Genomic DNA, 19,658 nt, shown 5'->3' on the forward strand with positions numbered 1-19,658 from the left:
GAGTTGGGTTCTCAAAAGTGCATCTAAACACATGAGGGACAATAGAGTTCGGCTCAAAACGGCATTTGGTTAGCTATCAAAAGACCCCTTTTGAGGATGCATCCAAACAGGCCCTTAATTTGGCCTTATTTTTCATAGCTATCAATGTATAGGATGGTTATGATCGCCTAGCAAAAGTAATTCTTTAGAATCATAAGTAATCTATGACGATCCCAAAGAAGAGATGGATCAAACTGTTGAAATGGACCTATTTTTGTGTAAATGATCATAACCTTCAATGTCTAAGTGCATCGATCAAATGGTTAATATAAGTTAGCCAGTGTGATGAAATATGGGTTGGACCTAAAAAGCACTCTAGATAAATGGATTGGACTGTCCAAGTATCCCAACGCAACTACCAACATTATAATTTATAGCGCTCTGGGAGCACCAGAGCATTTCTCAAAATAATTTTTTTTAAGTGCAGAATGGTAGTAATGATCAAATGTGAAAGACTAACAAGATTCATTAGCTTATGAGAATAGCAATCATCCCAATGAAAATTTATTTGGTTGTCAAGGGCAGGAAATCATCCCAATGATCACTATGGTATTTCAATTTCAAAATGGGTAATATATCCACACCATCAAAGCCGTACTCATGTAGCGCTTGATATGGGTAGTGATGGGCCAGGTGAAAGTCAACCCAAACTCAATATATATGTCATGGATTTCAGGAGCCCAGCCAATTAATTGCTCAGGCCTGAATTTCATGCTCAGGCCTGCCATTACATCTATAAAAGTTTAGGCCAGAACTTAATATAAAAGGAAGACAAACATAGCCCCAGACCCACCTGGCCAGTGGTAATTCATGCCCAAGAAATCAATGGCCCATAGCCAGCGCCCGAAAAACCAAGGGTCCAGCCCAGTGCATTACCAGCTCCAATACCTGCATTGTATCAGTGCACTGTCAGCATGGATGATTGATTCATAACTATCGTTAAGAAACAAAGTATCTGCTTAACAAAATGTGCCGGTTCCATGAGGGCTGTGAATGGGGGTGTGCCTAGGGTTGTCTTCGGCCCAATTTTGAACTGATCAGGGCCAGCCTATTCAAAATTTTGAGTTTGCTTGGCCCAAGCCAGGCCCATTGACAGCCCATGTTCTACACATCATCGCTCATCATCAACAGAATTGCCGAAACAAGTTGCCCGAAATTAACATAAAAATGTGAATGCTGCCAAAACCAGTAAAAAAGTACGCGACATGTGTCTTTGCACGATACACACTGGTTTTCAATTCTGATCAGTGGGGCAATCCATACCATTGATCAGCTACACCCACACTGGGACCGAGCATGTCCCAAAATCTCCTGGATTGGAAGATCAAAGTAACCAATCCTCAGCCTTTCTTCAGTTGAATGTGGACCATTATTGAATTTTTCTTCTCAACCATATGTAGACAGCAATTTTAGTGTTTTCTGCTAACATTGAGTGGTATTTTTGTATTTTTTTTCGTTCTATGCATGGGTATTTTAGTCTTTTATTACAAGGGCATTTTTGTAATTTGGAAGAAATCTCTATGTGTGGGTAAAATTGTCACTCTATTATTTGAAATTGTCTAGAGAAAATATGTATAGAAATTCGTATGACCATAGAGACCTCTATAAAAATCCATTGTAATTAGTAAATGCCCTAACATGTGCCTAGAAAGTTCCCTAGGATCTATATACACAGGTAAAGGGTGTTGTTTGCATTGTGTGTGTGAGAAATTGTACTCATAAGCGTGAGTTGTAGAGCTTGTTGTTGTGAGTGAATATACTCGATTTCTCTCAAGCATGTTCTTCTCGCAATTAGGTGTGGGTTTCCGTTGTTCTTCTAGAGTCTTCGTGCATAGTTCTAGTTCATCTAGCTACACTGGTAGCAGGACAACTCTCATCATGATAACAGAGCTATCTTGCTAGCTCACTGGAGTTTCTTGCTTTGTGTAGGAGAACGCAACTAATGATATTTGACTTGGGTCAACAACGATCAACACTAATACTGGATTGAATCAATTCGGCATGGAGAAGCTCAACAACTACAACTATCAATATCGGAGATTGTGTATAAAGGCTTACTTCAAAGGCGATATCTATGGGAGATTGTTCCAGCAATGGAAACAGAACCAGAGAACACAGAAAAATACGGAGGCCAAGAGAAAATCGAAAATATGATGTGGGTGGAAAATATGATGTGGGAAAGCTCTCTTTGCTATCAGGGGATCAATCCAAAGAGACTTGATCAATCGTATTCGGGACATTTGAGTCGCCGAAGGGAGTACGGGAGATGCTTGAAAAGCTCTTCACCCGGAAAAATACAGTAAGGCTTCAAATGCTAGAGAATGAGCTAGCCTTCATCTCCTAAGGAAACATTATAATTGCTCAATACTTTTTAATGTTAAAAGTATGTGTGCCAAAATTTCAGAATTGGATCCGGATGAACCCGTGAGTTAAGGAAGACTAAAGTGGTGCTAAGGCTGTACACGAACTGAGTTAGCTCAGTTAGCTCGCTTGACTTGGCTCGAAAAAGCTCGATTCGACTTAGTTCAAAACTGAGTTCGAGCTGATTTTTTGAGCTCGAAAAAATTTTGAACCGAGTTCGAGCTTGCCCGAGCTCGACTCAACTCGGATCGAACCCCAACTCGAATCAAACTCAGATTGAACCAGTTCGGTGACTCGGTTGCTTTGATATTGATGTCGCTCACCAAGTGTTTGATGAAATGACTCAAGTGTCGGCTGGTGGCAAGGAAGGTATGTATATGAAACAAATATCCTTTTTTCTTGATTTTGATGTTGCCTACAAGGTGTTTGATGAAATACCAGTAAAACCGCTGCTATTGTTTTACATACATTGAGAATTTGAAGGTGCAGTCCATGTGTTTGTGAAAATGCTGCACAGGTGAACTCAGCTCGATCTTGGCTCGAACTTGGCTCGAACTGGCCCAAGCTGCTGAGCGAACTGAGCCAAGCCGAGTTCGAGCTGGGGTCAGCTAATGGCCGAGCCGAGTTGAGCTGTGCCAAGCTCGACTTAGTTCGACTCGTGTACACCTCTAGTGCTAACCTGAGGACTACAAAAAGGAATGCATTCCTTTTGTCACATTTCTTCAAAGGTGGGCAACACAACCATCAATTATTGAGTTTGAAAAATCTTCTATCAAACCAAGAAACTTTGACAGTACAAATGGCCCATGTTTCACTTTCTAGAAAAGACTGCTCTATTTTCCGGAAAGCAAGAGAAAAGTCATAATTCCGATTGGAAAAAGGAAAAATCTTCATGGACATGTTTGAGGAGGAACTCAAAAATGGAGGAAAAAAAAAAAAAGCTTAATGGCCCAAGAATTTCCGGTGCTTCAAATGTGAAATAAATATGGGTATATGAAGAAGGATTGTAGATCCAAGATACTGAATGGCAACATCAGGGCATCAAAGTATGAAAGTGAAGAAAAAGATGGTGGCCTCGAGGATTGGGAAACCTGTCTTGTCACCACAGTGGTCCATGTGAAGGATCACACTCCTGAAGCTCCGGTTCTCAATTCAATTGAAGAAAGGCATACTGAGGTTACTTTTGCAACCATCGACTACAAATGAGGTTGGATAATCAACTCCAGTTGTTCTCATCATCTAATCAGAGATGGCTTGTTGTTTTTAGAGTTTCGCGAGTACAAGAGAAATGATGCAATCATGACCACCGACAACTCGATATATCCCGTGGAAAGTGAAGGATATTTTAAAGTCAAGCCCAGACTGTAATTAGCAAATGCTCTAAAATGTTCCTAGAAAGTCCCCTAGATCTCTATATAGGTAAAGGGTTGTCTGTGTGTGAGAGAGAAATTGTGCTCATAAGCTTCAGTTGTAGAGCTTGTTGTTCTGAGTGAATAAAATCCTTCTTGATTTCTCTCAAGTGTGTTCTCCTTGCAATTTGGTGTGGATTTTCATTGTTCTTCCACGGCCTTGAGTGTGTAGTTCTAATGCATCTAGCTACACTGGGAGTTGGATAACTCTCATCAAACAAATTGAAAGGTTAAGACTGTCCTCTCAAGCAGATTTTTCAGGTCATAGTGCACCCGGGACCCACTGAACAATGTTTGGATTGGACAACCATGGGCTCCACTTGTCAGAAAAGAAAACCTATGTATACTATGCAGTCAAAATGCATTCAAAAAAGGGAAATGCTACCAAAAATGGTCAATAGAGGAATTGTATGGTATGCGGACCATGTCTTTGCGAAGTATATACAGGTTTTCAACTCTGACAAGTGATGCATCACCATGAATGGAGCACGCTTCAAAAATCTCCTAAATTGAAAGGTTAAGATTGTCTTGACAACAAGATTTTTTGGGTCATAGTCCATCCACAGTCAGACCCAACAGAACAATGTCTGGATCAGAGAACCATGGGCTCCACTTGTCAGAACTGAAAATTTGTGTACCAGTGCAAACACATGGATTACAGCCCCCACATGGAAGGGCAAATAGATAGAAACTTCTACAGTAAGCATAGACACAAACCTACTAAACTGCCAAGGCCTGCTGCTCTTCGTGCCAAGTTACAACGTCTTTGTATGCTATATCCCCTCCAAAAATGTCTAGTGCACTCCCGACCGTGACATCTACGCGACCCATGCCTGCCACCTTTATCCTCTCTAAGTCCATCATTGTAGTCACCCCACCAGCATAAGTCACCGGGATCTGGGACCAAACTAAATCATCAAAACAAAGGCAAATGTCTTTCAAGTGCAATAAGTAATGCAACCGCCTTGCGAATGGCATGCGCATGTGAGATGGAAGAGGGTGTGGCACCCATGCAAACACAGCATTAAGGTGAGGTCTGGGTGGGCCATTCACCATATGGACCCCACATGAACATACCCTGGTCCAAGAGGCCATTCGACTAATCAAGCAGGCCACATGCACGTGAGAAATGGATAGCAAGAAACAATAATGATGAACTGAGTGTATTTAACATGTGTGGATCACCTGATGAGTGGACCAGCCTGCTTTATTGGCTTGGGCACATTCACAGTGGGCCTCCACCTGATAGAAGATGTGGATCTTACACACGTCGCATTGACACAAGGGTTAAAAATGGTGTATTGCGCATTGTATTTCCATGAATGATACCTGATACATATCGCACATACACCTATTTTTGCACAGAACGGTCCCATGCAAAACAAGTGAATAAACATTTCTTTAAAAACCCCTCTGTCACATGTGATTTTAACAGGTGACTCGGGAGGTTATTGGTGAGACCTGCCCATATTATTGGGCACCAATGCCAAAACATATTGGTTCTGGACGATGCTTTAAATCTAGTGTTCGCATGCGTTCCACAAGTAATCCCCTCCATCTCATGCACATGAGTGCCATTTGATTCCTCATGTTGTAATACATGTCCACGTAATTGTATGGAAGCAAGAGCAACAAAGGAATTGCAGACTATGATGAAACTCCATTGGCAGTAGGGCCGTCAACTGGTATCCGCACCTGCAGGTAGTCAATGGACACAACCCGACGGGTCTGGGTCCAATTTTTGTCCCATAGTAATCTGATCAGGTTTGCATCCAGTAGAAAAACTAGGTCTAATCAGATCAGGGTCTACCATCTGGGACCCAATTAAAAATTAGGTTGGGTCCAAGTCTACCATCTAGGACGCAATTAAAATCAGGTCGGACAGCGTCTGGTTAATATTATTATATTTCAAACATATTAATTATTCTAGCAACGGAATGAGGTTTTCCATTCCATATCACCGTGCATGTGTCAAACTATCACATGAGTGTGTCATCTAATCCATCTATTCAAATGGGCTGACCATGTGAATGTTGATATTTGATAATGGCACAACCCAAACTTGACTCGTAACCAAGATCCAAAGACCCAATGGGTACCCAATAGGCACCCGAAACCCAATTCAATACGAGTCCAGGTCCTAAAAAACAAGACCCAGCCCGGCAAGACACTGTTCCGATTAAATTGGGTCCAGGAACACTAAGAACCGACCCGAACCTGACCATTGACACCCCCAATTAGATGCTAGCTAATAAGATGAGGCTTAGTGAACTCTGTGTGCGTGTGTGTATTATATATATAACTGCACCCCAGTGGTACCATTACAGCCTTAAGCTTTGGGGTGGTACGTATTCTGTACATATAACCCATCCATCAAATGTGTCACCTCATGTAGCCCCCAAGCCCCGGGTCTGAAAAATAGGCCCGATCCAACACTTGGGCCACAGCAGAGGGAACGAGATGAGAGGGAACGCCCACCCTTGATTTGCAACAGGGCCCATGGACCTCTTCAATGAAGATATTTAGGGATCACTCACCATTAAGAGAAAAAGCATTGTAGGCATTTGATATATTAGCAATGGCCAATGAGAGATGCCATGGTCATTAGAGAAGAAAAAGGGCCAATAGGACATTTGGAAAACCCTTTGTAGTAAAGGTGAGGGTGACTTAGGAAATGACGGAGGAAGTAATAAATCACAGGAACAAATACAGAGTATTACGCACAGGTGAGCACCGGCCGAGCAATGCAACGAGGTCTTCGTCAATTCCTAACCTGCAAGAAGTAGGGAACAAAATCAATAAACGAAGAACATAGATGCACTGTAGAAGGTGTTTCAGTACAGTGTTAGAATTTGAGATGTCGACTAAGTGTACTACGAATGTTGTATACTAATTGTACTCAGATATACATGTTCACCAGATGCTTTCCTTACTCAGACTTCTCTTTTTTTTCTTTTTGTCTTTTTTTTCTATGGGGGGTGGGGATCAGTGGCTTTTCAGACAATTTATCAAGAGAGTATTGCTAAAGAGGCTCTCCCCTTCTGAGCCACTGTAATGATCCAAACCATTCATTTAGAAGGTGTCATACGAAAAAGAAAAAAATTTAAAAATTGAAAAAAAAAAAAAAAGAGGACATATGCAAGAATGCAAGAACTTGTGTGTTTAACGAGAATGATAAATCAGTGGGGAAGACAATCAAGGAGATTTTCACCATGATGAAGATTACGAGTACAAGATTTTCTCTCTAAAAAACAAAACCTTGGATCAAACCTTATATGTGTTCCCAAAGCCTATGAACTAGGAATAGATAGAAAGACTCCCAGTCAAAGCAGAAAAACCTCAAGACGATAGTTTCTCCTAAAAAAAGAAACTATGTGATTTTACAAGACATAAATACTCCTATCTTATGCTTCATGGGAAATAGCTAAGCGGTGCTTCTCATGCGGACATCAGTAGTACACCCTTTAGAGTGTAGGAGGAGGCGTCGCCGACAAAATACCGAAGCGGAAGAGTTGATGTAGATGGACGCCGGGTCCATCGGACCCATCTTCTGACGCGCTACGAGTGCAGGAGCGGCATGGCCGCACCCTGACCATAGATCCATGGGTCAGATTTCACACCCTACCACACAAGTGTTTTAGTTTTAAGCGTTTTTGTTCTTTTTTCTTGTTTCAGGGGCTTTATTGCACTTTCTTTAATTTTGTCTTTTTTTGGTATTTTTCTTGTTTTCAGGGGCTTTAGTGCACTTTTACTTTTTCCATAGCTTATATATACGTTATGAGAACCTTATTTTCATTATTAGTGAATAAATAGAAATTCGTATTTTTCTTTATCTTTATTCAAGAGATTAGGATTTCAGGATTCGCCCTTGGGTGTTGAGGATTCCACCCCGATTTCAAGTTTCCTTCTTTCTAGATTTTCGAGGTGCAGGAAAAGGTGAAAACCATCCTCCCTCTTTTCTTTTGACAACAAAAGGACCTGAACTTTCTTCATCTCGAACCTTTCATTCTTGACCCCTTTTGTTCCTCTCTGGATACACCCTTTCTAGTTTGAACGGAAAAGAGGGATGGTTAGTCAGTAGAATCAGATCCAAACTTGATCGCGGACCGACTTATGCTAGATCTGGGATATCCTCATATCCCTATGTCCTCTCTTTTTACTGTTTATGCAATTTTATGCTAAGGGGAATGATCCTAACGGAATGACCTCATCTTTGTGTTAAAATTTACCTAATCCCTTTGATTGGAAAGGATTAGTTGGTTCATGTATTTACTTGAACATTCTTTCACTTGATTATATATGCATCTAGGATTAGGTCATCACGTGTCCCTGCATTAGCTTCATAGGCCACCAAGCCCACCTCATTATCATAGGAGAAAATAGGAATGTAACACAGAATTCAAGACACATGACAGGTCTCACTGTTTATAGAATAGTTGAAAAGAATCCCACTGATCAGAGTCGAAACAAAAGTGCATCAGAAACTACTTTCACAGTTTCACAAACCATAGTTAATTTGCCTTTGTATAGACATGAGATATCTACCAAGTGAGAATTTCTTTCCATGTGGCCACCTAAGTCAGGAACTTCTAGATGCTCCGTCTCGATCGTAACGAGGTGGAGAAAGCATCAGCATCTCTCTTATAAAGATAGAAGTGAATGTCCACCAATCCATCTATCTTAGACAGGAAAACATGTTGGTGACAAGTATATGATACTATCAAAGGATACAATATACGAAGTTATAAGCACATCTTGACGGTTATATCATAGTATAAGGGCCCATTTGGACACACCCTCCGAAGGGGCTTTTGAGGCCGGAATGGCAGTTGGATCCAAACAGCAGTTGTTGTTGCATGTTTGGATGCACTTTGCGAACCCCCATCTCATATCTCACTCAACCAAATAAGTGTTAAAACACTGACTTGGCAAAAACCAATCTGAGTCGACTGAAAAAGCAGGCTTGAAATCCCCTTTTTTTCTGAAACCACCTTTTAAGTGTGTCCAAACAGGCCCTAAGACTCAAGAGTTAGCTGGTTGTTTTGCTCCTCCTCTGCCGCTACCGCTGGATATCATCTCCTTACCGGTACAGCTGCTACTCCTGCTGCTACTATTATTATTTATTCATATACTATTTGGACTGGGCCAATAGTGTGCAAGAACTGTAGTCATCACATTATGTACTCTTATTGGCTGCTGAAATAGGAGGCCTACAAAAAAATTGTATGGTCCTATCCCTTTTCAATGGTAAAGCAAGGACTATAGCTTACGATACCCACACCCATACTTGGGTAACATAGGACTTCATGGATGATATGGCAATCCATAGCCCCCAATATGTGAAGTTAGATGCAGGCACGTGTGGGGTCAAAGACAGACATGGTATCAGAAAACGTCTGTAAAGTTAAATGATAGCAGTGAAACATCATCATCTACGTCACCACCGGCATCATCATAGCCTTGCCACAGCTATTTGGGGTCTGCTTTGTAAATCTTGCTCCACCAATAATCCCCATATTAGGCCATGTCCTTGGTGCGTTAACAAGCCTTCATGTTCCTTCTTACCACCTCTATCAGAGTCCTTTTAGGCCTTCCCCTCAACCCCTTTCAGGACGTTCAACCTTAATCAAAATTCCTCTCCTCACTGGGTGTCTGGTTTCAAAGCACGGTGAAAATACATCATGATATAGGTAATGGCCAGTAAGTAAACTGAACCAAGCAAGAGTGGAGGAGAATAATGATAGTATGATGTTCAAAGATAATAGAAACATGTGACCAGCCCTGCAAATCATTAGTAGAATTGGTTAGGACATACCCCCTAAAAGAGGGAGATCCAGGCTCGAGTACAACTGATGTCTGCCTGAACCAATCATGTAATCCAACCAAAAAATGAAAAGAAAATAAGAAAAAGCACATAATTGCAAGACAATTTTTCAGATGCTTCTCCTTGAATTAGCTATCAAGCTTTTTGTTAGTTGTGGCCATGATCCAGGAATAATCTCAGGAGGTTAATATCAGTTAATGTTTTAATACAATATTCACACACATGTTCTGGTGCAATACACTAAAATTGGCACTTGTTAGCAGACAGCATCGGCTTGATAAGATTACTTTGGCAATTGCGACATTTTGGTATTTCATGAAAAAGTAATTATACAGTACCAATACATCAATGCAAGTGTAAAGTCCTGATGCCCCCTCCATAAGAGTGGGACCGCTGAAGATTCAAACCATTGATCTGATAGGAAGCACTATGGAAAGTGTTCTGGATTAAGAGAGGCTACCATCCAACATTTGGCCCTTTTCCAGGACTATTGCTGCAATTTTTATTAACAGTCTACTTGTAGGCCACTAATCAAAAGACTAGGATCTTCTGGTCTGGAATTTTTTTGAGGGTGGGATCTCATTTCCACTGTGGGGTCCCTCAGATCAACAGTTCATATCACTAAACCATGAACCCATTTGTAAAGAATGGGGACTGACAATTCCTCTAAATGAAGTGTTTATGCCCATGGAGATGTTAACCTTTTACCAACTAGCACAACTGTTAATATAGTTCAAAATGACAACAACCAAAGGCCTCTTTTATCGTCAAAGAAAGACGATAATCAAGAAATGACTGCAGCAAGAAAAACAAAATAGCATATGCTAGAAAGCTTACCTTTTCCCCTCAACATCAACTCCATGAACCAAAAATTCGTCAGCATAGGAGGCAAGAAAATCCAATGTTCCCTCATCAAGAAATACATCGCTGAACTTCTGCCATCTATCCGTGACAATCACATACTTCCCATCCTGCACATGGAAGGAATTTCCAACAATGGCAGTTCAAACTAAACACGCTACAACACAAATGCCTCCTCTCAAAACCATCAGGTATATTATGGTGCCAATCGAAGTTAACTCGAAAAGAAAGAAAGACTTGCATGGAGAAAAATAGGCAAATTAGCAACTTAAACACCTTTAATTTTTATTGAAGAGTCTTGAAAGCCGACACAACCTCTATATGCAGCCACACGTGTTTGACCTAGAACCTACGGTGCATATCCTCGACATGCATCAGGTGGCCTCCATGTGTAGATAACTAGCCCAGAAATCAGGTTGGCAACTCGTTACATAGCCCATGTGTATGTTGAATGCAAATCAAAATCTTTTTTAAACCCATCCATTGTGTTCATACGTGTTTGATCCACCTCATGAATCGACCAGCCTGCTTCTTGGGCCAGTTATTAATAGTGGATATCACCTGATGTATGGCTCATGTTTGCTTAACATGCAAACTTGATTACATTGAGCCTGCGCTCACCCAGATTCACACAATTATGGTGATGCCGAGCCCCACACTCACCAGTGCTCATTGTAGTTTGGCGAGTACAGGGTCCGGCATTCGCTGGATTCCTAACTTAGGTGGTGCCCAGCACCTACCCTTAATCGTTTTCAACTCCATGCAGCCTTGCACTGTCACTCCCAACACAGCCCTGAGCTGTCAACAGGAACACAGCCCCGTGCTAATCCCTCTGAACTGGATAGTACCCTGTATCACTCTCTCATCACACTACAGCCCCTTGCCTACCTCATTCAGACTTGTGCTAAATTGCAGTGTGTACAAGTGCGCATGGGCATAGGAAAGCATGATTGAGGGAGAGGTTTAAAAGAGGAGATTATAAGCAGATTTGGACTGCCACCATTTTAACTTATCATTTAAATGATGTTCTTTGCAGCTCAAGAAAGTCAAGGAGATATAAAAAGTTAAAAGGTTCAAACCTTTGTGGACCACAAATGCCTATATTTCTGATAGCTTTCTAAAGGTCAAAATGGAAGACACACAAGTTGAAGATTGTAGATGGCCAAGGGAGATGCTTCCTTAAAAACTTGTGAATCCAGTAGAAGAGAATTGGGACACTGGTAGTACCTTGCAGATCTCTTTTTGCAATGTAATAGGCAGTATTTTCAAACCTCATGAATGACTCAGTATACCGTGGAGCTTCTAAGTTACAATTCAGCCTACTCTTTGCAGAATTCATAGGATGTTCTATGGTACAGTCCCACTTCTGCAGATATTCTTCTCTCAATATGCATCTTCTTCTTGGAAGAATTTTCATACAAGCAACTGTGTAAATTCTAGGTGTTGCTTGTATCACAAGTGTATTGGCGATATTTCTATAATATCGCTAATGTACCCATATCACCAAAAATCTGTTTATTAAAAAAAAATCATTTCATTTTTTTATGGGCACATGGTTGTATGCAGTGTTCAATTTGTTGTTGATAATATCTTGATATTATTGTTATCGCAACATGCACGACATTGAAACCACAAATCTTTCACATCCTTTCCAGTTGTTGATGATTTCTTGGCGAAATATCGTGTGTTGTCGATATTCTGAAATATCGATAGATGTTTGGATGGAAGGTTGGGTGGATAGATGGGATGGATTGATGGTTGGACTGATTTCTTACAACCGCACATGCTTTAAGGCCCCCATTAAATGGAAACTTAATATGTATGCATTCCTTTTGCAACTTTTTTATTCCTAAATATGCAAATATATGTATTTTAGCATCTCCTGAAGTTTCACTGAAAATTCCACCATTTTTCTCATGTTACCTCACATTTCTGGTTATTGGCGATATCAATATTGTTTTTGTATATCCCCGACAAGCGAAACCTATGGCAATACCAATACTTCGAACACTGGTCTGACCTGCATGTTTTTCCAAAAGTAAATCTGGTGCACTTGACATGTGGGCCCCAATATTGGAAATAAGTGGATGAGTTAGAAAACTTCAGCCAAGCTTTTCAGAGCCGTAAATTTCTTTTGCAAACTGTGGCCCACCTGACCAGTGGACCAGCCTGATTCTTGGGTTGGGGCATCAATATAGTGGTTCCTTTCTAATAATCCATCTCGATCCTATCATGAAATGCTGGCGCATGTGTGACATGTACACGAGCTTTATTGTGCACTTATGTGCACTTCACAAAGCTCACATTAAATTACTTGGACTCAACTCAAAAACCAGACATCTAAACTTCGACTAGGCTCTGTCGACAAAAACATGGCTGTTGTTTTATGAAAAAAATGAAGTCTGGACTCAGTATTGTAGCCAGGAATACAAGTCATTCAACCCAGTTCTAAGTCGATCGGAGTGTTTTTTAACATTGCTTCAAACTAATAACAACAGATGCATACGTAAGTTTTTTATTCTACTCGAATTTTGAAAATACTGAAAGTTTGTAGCCAATAGGGAGAGTAATGACAAAAGGTAAGTACCATACAAAACACATTTTTCCAAGCTCACACAGGGAAACTATGCTTATTTGATAACTAAAGAAGATTAGAAGAGCACATACATGAGCTGCTCTTGCTAAGAAGTGCCTTATGTTTATTTATCAAATATCAGGTCTTCCTTACCTTCTTTCTACAACTGAGATCCAATACAAGCCAATGTTTATTTATCAAATATCAGGTCTTGCTTACCTTCTTTCTACAACTGAGATCCAATACAAGCCTATGTTTCCCAATCATATGGACGAGATGTTTGAGCCTTTCAAGATCCATTTGTCCATCTCTGAATACATACTGCAGCATGGGCAAGAACAGGTATGTCAAGAACAGGCATTTGAGAGAAAACATAAACAGAAATTTAGTAAGGTCTTTCAATACAAGGGCCATTAGAAATTGAATTATAACATACTCCCTGTAAAAGGTTTGATGCATTCCACTTAGGGGTGTGCTCCAGTGCCGGGCAGATGTAAGACCCATGTGGTGTATTCACACAATCCAATCCATTTATCAGATGTGTCATCTCTGAAAACCCCTAGAATTCAAAAATTAGCCCGATCGAAACTAAGGTGGGCCACAACAAAGGGAACGAGCTGGGAGGGAACACCCAACCTTAAATTCCATAGGGGCCCACCTGAGTCGTAAAACAGCCTGAATGGTCTGACCCTTCATCGTGACTGGACGAAGGGTCTGGACAGCCTTGATTATATATACACAACACGGTGAAACCCCATGGTAATCAACGGTGCATGTTCCTTCTCAATATGTTCCCTGTACGTGGCCCATCCGAACTTAGGTTGAGGATGATTTTTGGTCCCTTGATGTCTTCTGAGGTGACGGATCTGTTGGATTCTGTGAACACATCACTAGGCCCCATATCCATCCAGTACCATCGTAAGCTTATGGTGGTACTGGTATTGCTGGAGAGTGCCCCTTCCAATTAGGGCCACAGAGACTGGTCAAAGGTCTCCTATTTCCATGAGGTTGTATCGGTATCCCAACAATCTTACATTCAGACATAAATTAGCCTCAAATTGCTTCCTATGAGTTTCCATTTCCCTAGAGAAGAATCCTCTGATGACTGCCACGAGATGGGAATCATCCTCTCATTTTTGTTCGAGTGCTAAGTAGTGAAGGGTCGCCATATGGATCCTCATAGCAAATGTCAGCAGTTCAAAGACAGGTTAGGTTAGATTTCTTGCAATTCAGTAGTTCCTTCCGTAAAGCCAAGTTGCCAATTGGAGCTTTGCTACGCACACACACGTGCGCAATGAAGCTCATGTACACAACACACGTGCTAGCATGGCACATAAGTATGAGATACAATCCATCCATCAGGTTGGTCCAACCTTGTATATGATTTCTCATAAATAAATCTGGTCCACAAGCATATAGGCTCCAATATTGGAAACAGGTGGACGGGTTAGAAAACTCCAGCCCAGTTTTTCGGAGCCGTACATTTGTTTTGCTAATTGTAGCCACCTAAGGAGTGGATCAACCTGATTCTTGGGCTGGGCATCAATACAGTGGTGCCGTTCCAATGGATGGACTGAATCTCAGACCTCTCCTGCCATACTAGCACGTGTGGCATGTACATGAGCTTTATTGCACAGGCGTGTGTGCTCGACAAAACTCTTCCACCTGAATTTTCACCATCTTGTTCAAATTGACTCATGTATGAGACAATCATGCCAAATTTGCTCTAGAGATTTCAATCCTATAAATTGACTGTCAAAACCACATCTCTTGGCTACTAAAAACAATAATGGTTTCAAATTCTACTTTGTTCGCACAAAATAAAATTGAGAAAGTGCAAACTGATTAAATAAAAAGGAAGGAAAACAAGGATAGATTTGAGTATCCCATTGCTTTCATTACTGTATACCAATACAAAATTACAAGAATAGAAGGTTCTATTGATGAGTGAACTGGTTTCTGCCCCACAGCCTACGTGGCTGTTTCCATGCAACTCAAAATGTGGATGGCACAGTTTATGCATCCCTGCATCTTCATTTTGGGGAAATGCAGCTTTGCTCCATCCATAAAGATGTAGATGTAAGGTACTAAATTCTCCTGTCTGCAAAAATCGCTGTGGTTCATCTCCATTTTGGGTAGTGGACGTGCTCCTGTCAGCATTTGGGACCCATCTGGATAGTAGGAAAATAAAGAAAAGAAAAGAAAATGGATGACCTTTCCCATGATGAGACATTTCTCAACATTTTTCAAAAGCAATCATTGCCCAAACACCATAGTCAAATTATCATGCACAAGATATGCGGTAACCAATGTGAGAGCTTTATCAGATTTCCACTTCTTATCCAAACAAGGCCCCAAAATGGAATCTGGGGGAATCCATGTCTATTGGAAATCTGGGGAAATCATCATTTGGGTTATCATTACTGTTTTGATTTCTTTTCTTTTCCCACTATCTAAATATGCCCTTAAGGACAATCTCAACTGGCCCTAGACTAAGAAGCATCAATCCCACCTATCTTCATCATATCAATAAGATAGAGCTCAAAGGATTCATGATTTCCCAGATATAAGAAAACCAATAGGTATCTAATCCAATAAAATAGAAGCACCTGAAACTTTTAAACTTCAAAACACTATGAGAGGACTCGAAAGTCCCAATTCCCAGTAAAAGAACCAGATCTGGAAATAAAATGAGAACTTGAATTAGAATCCCAATTGGAACCCCGTTCCAGATGTGTTCCATGTGCACTCTAAATTTCATTAATAGTGAGTTGTTGATTCAGGCCATGTTTGGATACGTGGAGTCCAAGGAAAAGAAGGGAAGTGGAGAAGGTTTTCCATTGATGCTACATTTTAGGATGTTTGGATAACTAAAGAAAAGAGAGGATTCCACATAGAAATCATTATACCTTTCAATAGCAGCACAAGAAACTATAAGAAGGTTGTCTCAAAAATATGTGATTTTCACTTGCCATCCAAACAACAACTCTACTGTTGGAATCGAACATGAAATATATTGGAAACAATGATTAATGTTTTCCTTTCTTTTCCATGTCCAATGCAATCCAAACATGCCCTTAAAAAAATGTGCCTTGTTGAACCAGATTCTTTAGCAAAGGGTGGGCCTTGTTGTCATTTTTTCCCTTCCAATGCCGCCATTAAAAAGGATGTATCATACAAAATACATAAAATGCTCCAAGGTGCAGCACACAAGCACTACTTGGGCAATAGCAGTACTAGGATGGGTGATCTCCTAGAAAGCCACCATAGTAGTATTAGGATGGGTGATCTCCTAGAAAGCCACCATAGTAGTATTAGGATGGGTGATCTCCTAGAAAGCCAACATGTTGCACCACTTGTTGCTGTCCATGGGACACATTTTATTTGTCCAAAACAACAACAACAACAAGAGTAAAAGGCTCCACTAGCAGTCTGACTACCAAAAAAAGTCCTACTTCCCATTCCACTTGATCCTTAGGACATGAAATTCGGAATAGATCATGATCAAAATGGAAGGTGGTTAAAAGGGAGCATTATCAACATAATGAACAACAACTGAATTGATTCCATTCAAAAATATCTATTGAATATGGTGATTTCAGAACATATGTAAATTTCATACCGATGTTACGATCACATGGCTAGCCCCCTCCTCTAGATAACTTGAAGAATTGTTTGAATTAATTCCGCCCCCGACTTGCAAACCGCCTAGAAGTTACCATTCCTCTCAGTATATGAATTCAGAAGAGGAAAAATCTGTAGGTTTAAACATAGTATTAACCACAAAAATCGAATACAGTACAATGAAATCTTATCTAAGAAGACTCCCTTGATTTGTTCAAATAACAGAAACAGTAATGATCATCCAAGTTTCTCTTTTTTAAAAAAAATTGGTAAAGGATATTTATAGAGAGAGAGAGAGAGAGAGAGAGAGAGAGAACTACAATAACGGGAAGCAATTCACAATGACAATGCTGACTCTAAGAACCCCCTCCCTGGCTGATATGCCCACCCCTGTATCATATGAATATGAGCCAGCCTCCAAGGAAAGTCTCCCTGAGCTAGCCTTCTATCACCGGCCCTGATCACATGCAGCACAGCTCCTTCAGCCCAGTCCATAGTGCATGGATCTCCATCTCATTCCGATTGAAAAGACCAATAGGGCCTGAGAAAGCCTTTAACATCCCTCTACTGTCACTATTTAAACCACCAACACCTGAGAAGCCAAATTTTCAGGAGCTACCTTGGAAGTTAAGCTTCAAAAATCCCTTCGACAGAGGAGCATGAAGGACTATTCTCCCATCCACAAAGCTCATCCACAACTTCCAACCAGCCTCTCCAGAGATTCGTGACTGTCAAGTTGGATGGTTGAGTTTAATATGCAGACCAAATATCTTCAATTCCTGATTCTTACTAAATATTACCATATAGCTAAATGGAATCACTTATGGTGAATACTAAGGATCATTCTTCTCAGTCATATCTCACGGGTGATGCCGAAGTCAATTGATCATCATTTGTGGGCATGCCACAGAAGCACATAGGGTAAATCTCGGAAAGCTTTTTGGAGGCTTGTCGCAGTGCGAATCTTTTGGTTTATCTGGAAAGATCGGAACAGTCAACATTTTCAAAACAAGGGATCTTTTGGTGAAGAGGATGTTTGTTTAGTGAAAATTGTTGCTTTGGAATAGGCTTCTTATGTAAAAGCAGTGAAGTCTGCTAACCTTTCTTCTTGGTTTTTGTCCTAGTCTCATGTTGTATTCTTTCCCCATCTTTCGGCAGGTCTCGTAATAAATTTTCAGTCATCTCTCCAAAAAAAAAAAGGCATTGAGCTGCATAAATTGAGGGATTATATGATCTTTGACCAAGAATATTATAGTACCCAGTATCTTGAATTCATGCAACTAGGAAGCATAGTTCAGTGATCTACACAGCTCATATGATGGGCCTTGGTAGAATATAGATGGACCTTACAACAAAATTCCTCAAGACTGGTAAGCTCCCAACTATCCAACTTTCAGACATTTGTCCATTGAAGGTGGACCATTTGCTGTATTATTTTCTAAACTGCCTATTTGGAGGCTGACAATTGAAGGGTTAGTATTGTCCCAACGGGGAGATTTTTCACAGAATCATGCATCCAAAGCAAGGCCGACCAAATCAAATGATGCAGTCTGCGGTCTAGGAGTGGGCCTCACAATCTACCTGGTCAGTGAGGTGACAAGCATAAATTAACTAATCAATCAGTGGGGCCATAAGGCCATGCAGTTGGATAGTTCATATATTTAGTAGTTCTTCTGTAGAAGAAATAGATTCTTTAGCAACAGTCTGTGTACCCTTATTTTCATCACTTTATTTGCCAGGCAACTTTTTGGCTACTAAATGACATCCAAATGACACAAAATTGGTTCGCTTTGAAAGCCAATTGAGTAATCTGTGGAACCCATAACTCCAAACCACGAGGAATTTAACCTCCATTTAAGGAGGACGAAGAGGATGATACAAGATAGCAGATCAAGCTTCATTCACAAGCCAGTTGGGAGACCCTCATCAATTGATGATGGCAAGAATCGCAGACTACCTCATATCTTGTAGAGGATCACAAAGACAATTATTAATCAGCCTGAAAGATCAAACAGGGAACTGGAGTAGAAATCAAACTACAGTAAGTACCTGATATCCTTGAGCAAAGCCTGTGGTTCAAGAGTTCATGGGGTTTGGGAATAAGAAACCTCCATCACATGAATATGACCTTTATAGCTAAGTTTTCGTGGATTATTTTCTCAAAGGACCAGATATTATAGTGTAGACTGTTGAGATGTCTCCCATACGTATTTAGGGAACAAGGGCCTCTTGGAAATGTTTTTTCTTTTTTTTTTTGAAAATTCACTGTATATATATTAAAATAAGAGAGAGAAAAAGGGGAAAGGGAAACAAAGCAGGGGAGAAAAGGGTGATCGCCGAGGAGGCAATCAGCAGCTAGACTCCAAGAAAAAGAAAATCTACATCCTTAAGACCTACTGCATAAACAGCCCATTCGATCAAAAGACACTTAGCCTTGCTGGCGATAACTGTTTCTGAGTTTGAGACGTCCCTGAAACATCTATTGTTTCTTTCTTCCCAAACCGACCACCAGATGGCAATGATTGCCATACGCCAAATCCTCGTCTTATGCTTCCCAAACATCTCTTGGAAATGTTAGAAAGTCTACCTACATACGATGCTCCTGTGGTGCACAGTACCACATGTACCATGCGTTAGGGCTAGTAGTGGGCTGGTGGCTTGGGCCCATAAACTTGGCCTGAGGGTTGCGTCTGGGCTTGAAATCTAGGCCGTGTCTGGGCCCGGTCCTATCATCAAGGAGCCATAATTCAACAAAAGTATGTATGGTTTAAATTTTAAAGATACTTGTCACCAACTCCCATATGTACATGAAGGCACTGTTGTATTTGGGTCATGTTTCAATGATCAAAATTCAAAACCAATTTCTGGTGGGACTCACTTGGATGGAGGGGATACCAACAAAAAATTCTTATATTTTACTGTTTCAAACCTTTGATCCTTTCACTCATTTCCGTTTGGGTCAGCG

General features: G+C 40.7%; 1 protein-coding gene across 1 annotated transcript in view; it reads right to left on the reverse strand.

The window, feature by feature from the left end:
- Positions 1-582: 582 nt before the first annotated feature.
- The window catches only part of LOC131234907 (1-(5-phosphoribosyl)-5-[(5-phosphoribosylamino)methylideneamino] imidazole-4-carboxamide isomerase, chloroplastic), a 35,634-nt gene continuing 16,558 nt past the window's right edge, over positions 583-19,658 (reverse strand). Inside the window, exons 4-9 of the mRNA XM_058231902.1 lie at positions 16,692-16,777; positions 13,289-13,390; positions 10,471-10,604; positions 6,534-6,582; positions 4,527-4,706; positions 583-927 (exon numbers count right to left, since the gene is read on the reverse strand). Coding sequence (XP_058087885.1) covers positions 4,530-4,706; positions 6,534-6,582; positions 10,471-10,604; positions 13,289-13,390; positions 16,692-16,777 — 548 coding nt within the window. The 3' untranslated portion in view covers positions 583-927; positions 4,527-4,529. The remainder of the gene's footprint in view (positions 928-4,526; positions 4,707-6,533; positions 6,583-10,470; positions 10,605-13,288; positions 13,391-16,691; positions 16,778-19,658) is intronic.

Source organism: Magnolia sinica, chromosome 19, assembly GCF_029962835.1.
Source record: "Magnolia sinica isolate HGM2019 chromosome 19, MsV1, whole genome shotgun sequence".
NCBI classification, from domain to species: domain Eukaryota; kingdom Viridiplantae; phylum Streptophyta; class Magnoliopsida; order Magnoliales; family Magnoliaceae; genus Magnolia; species Magnolia sinica.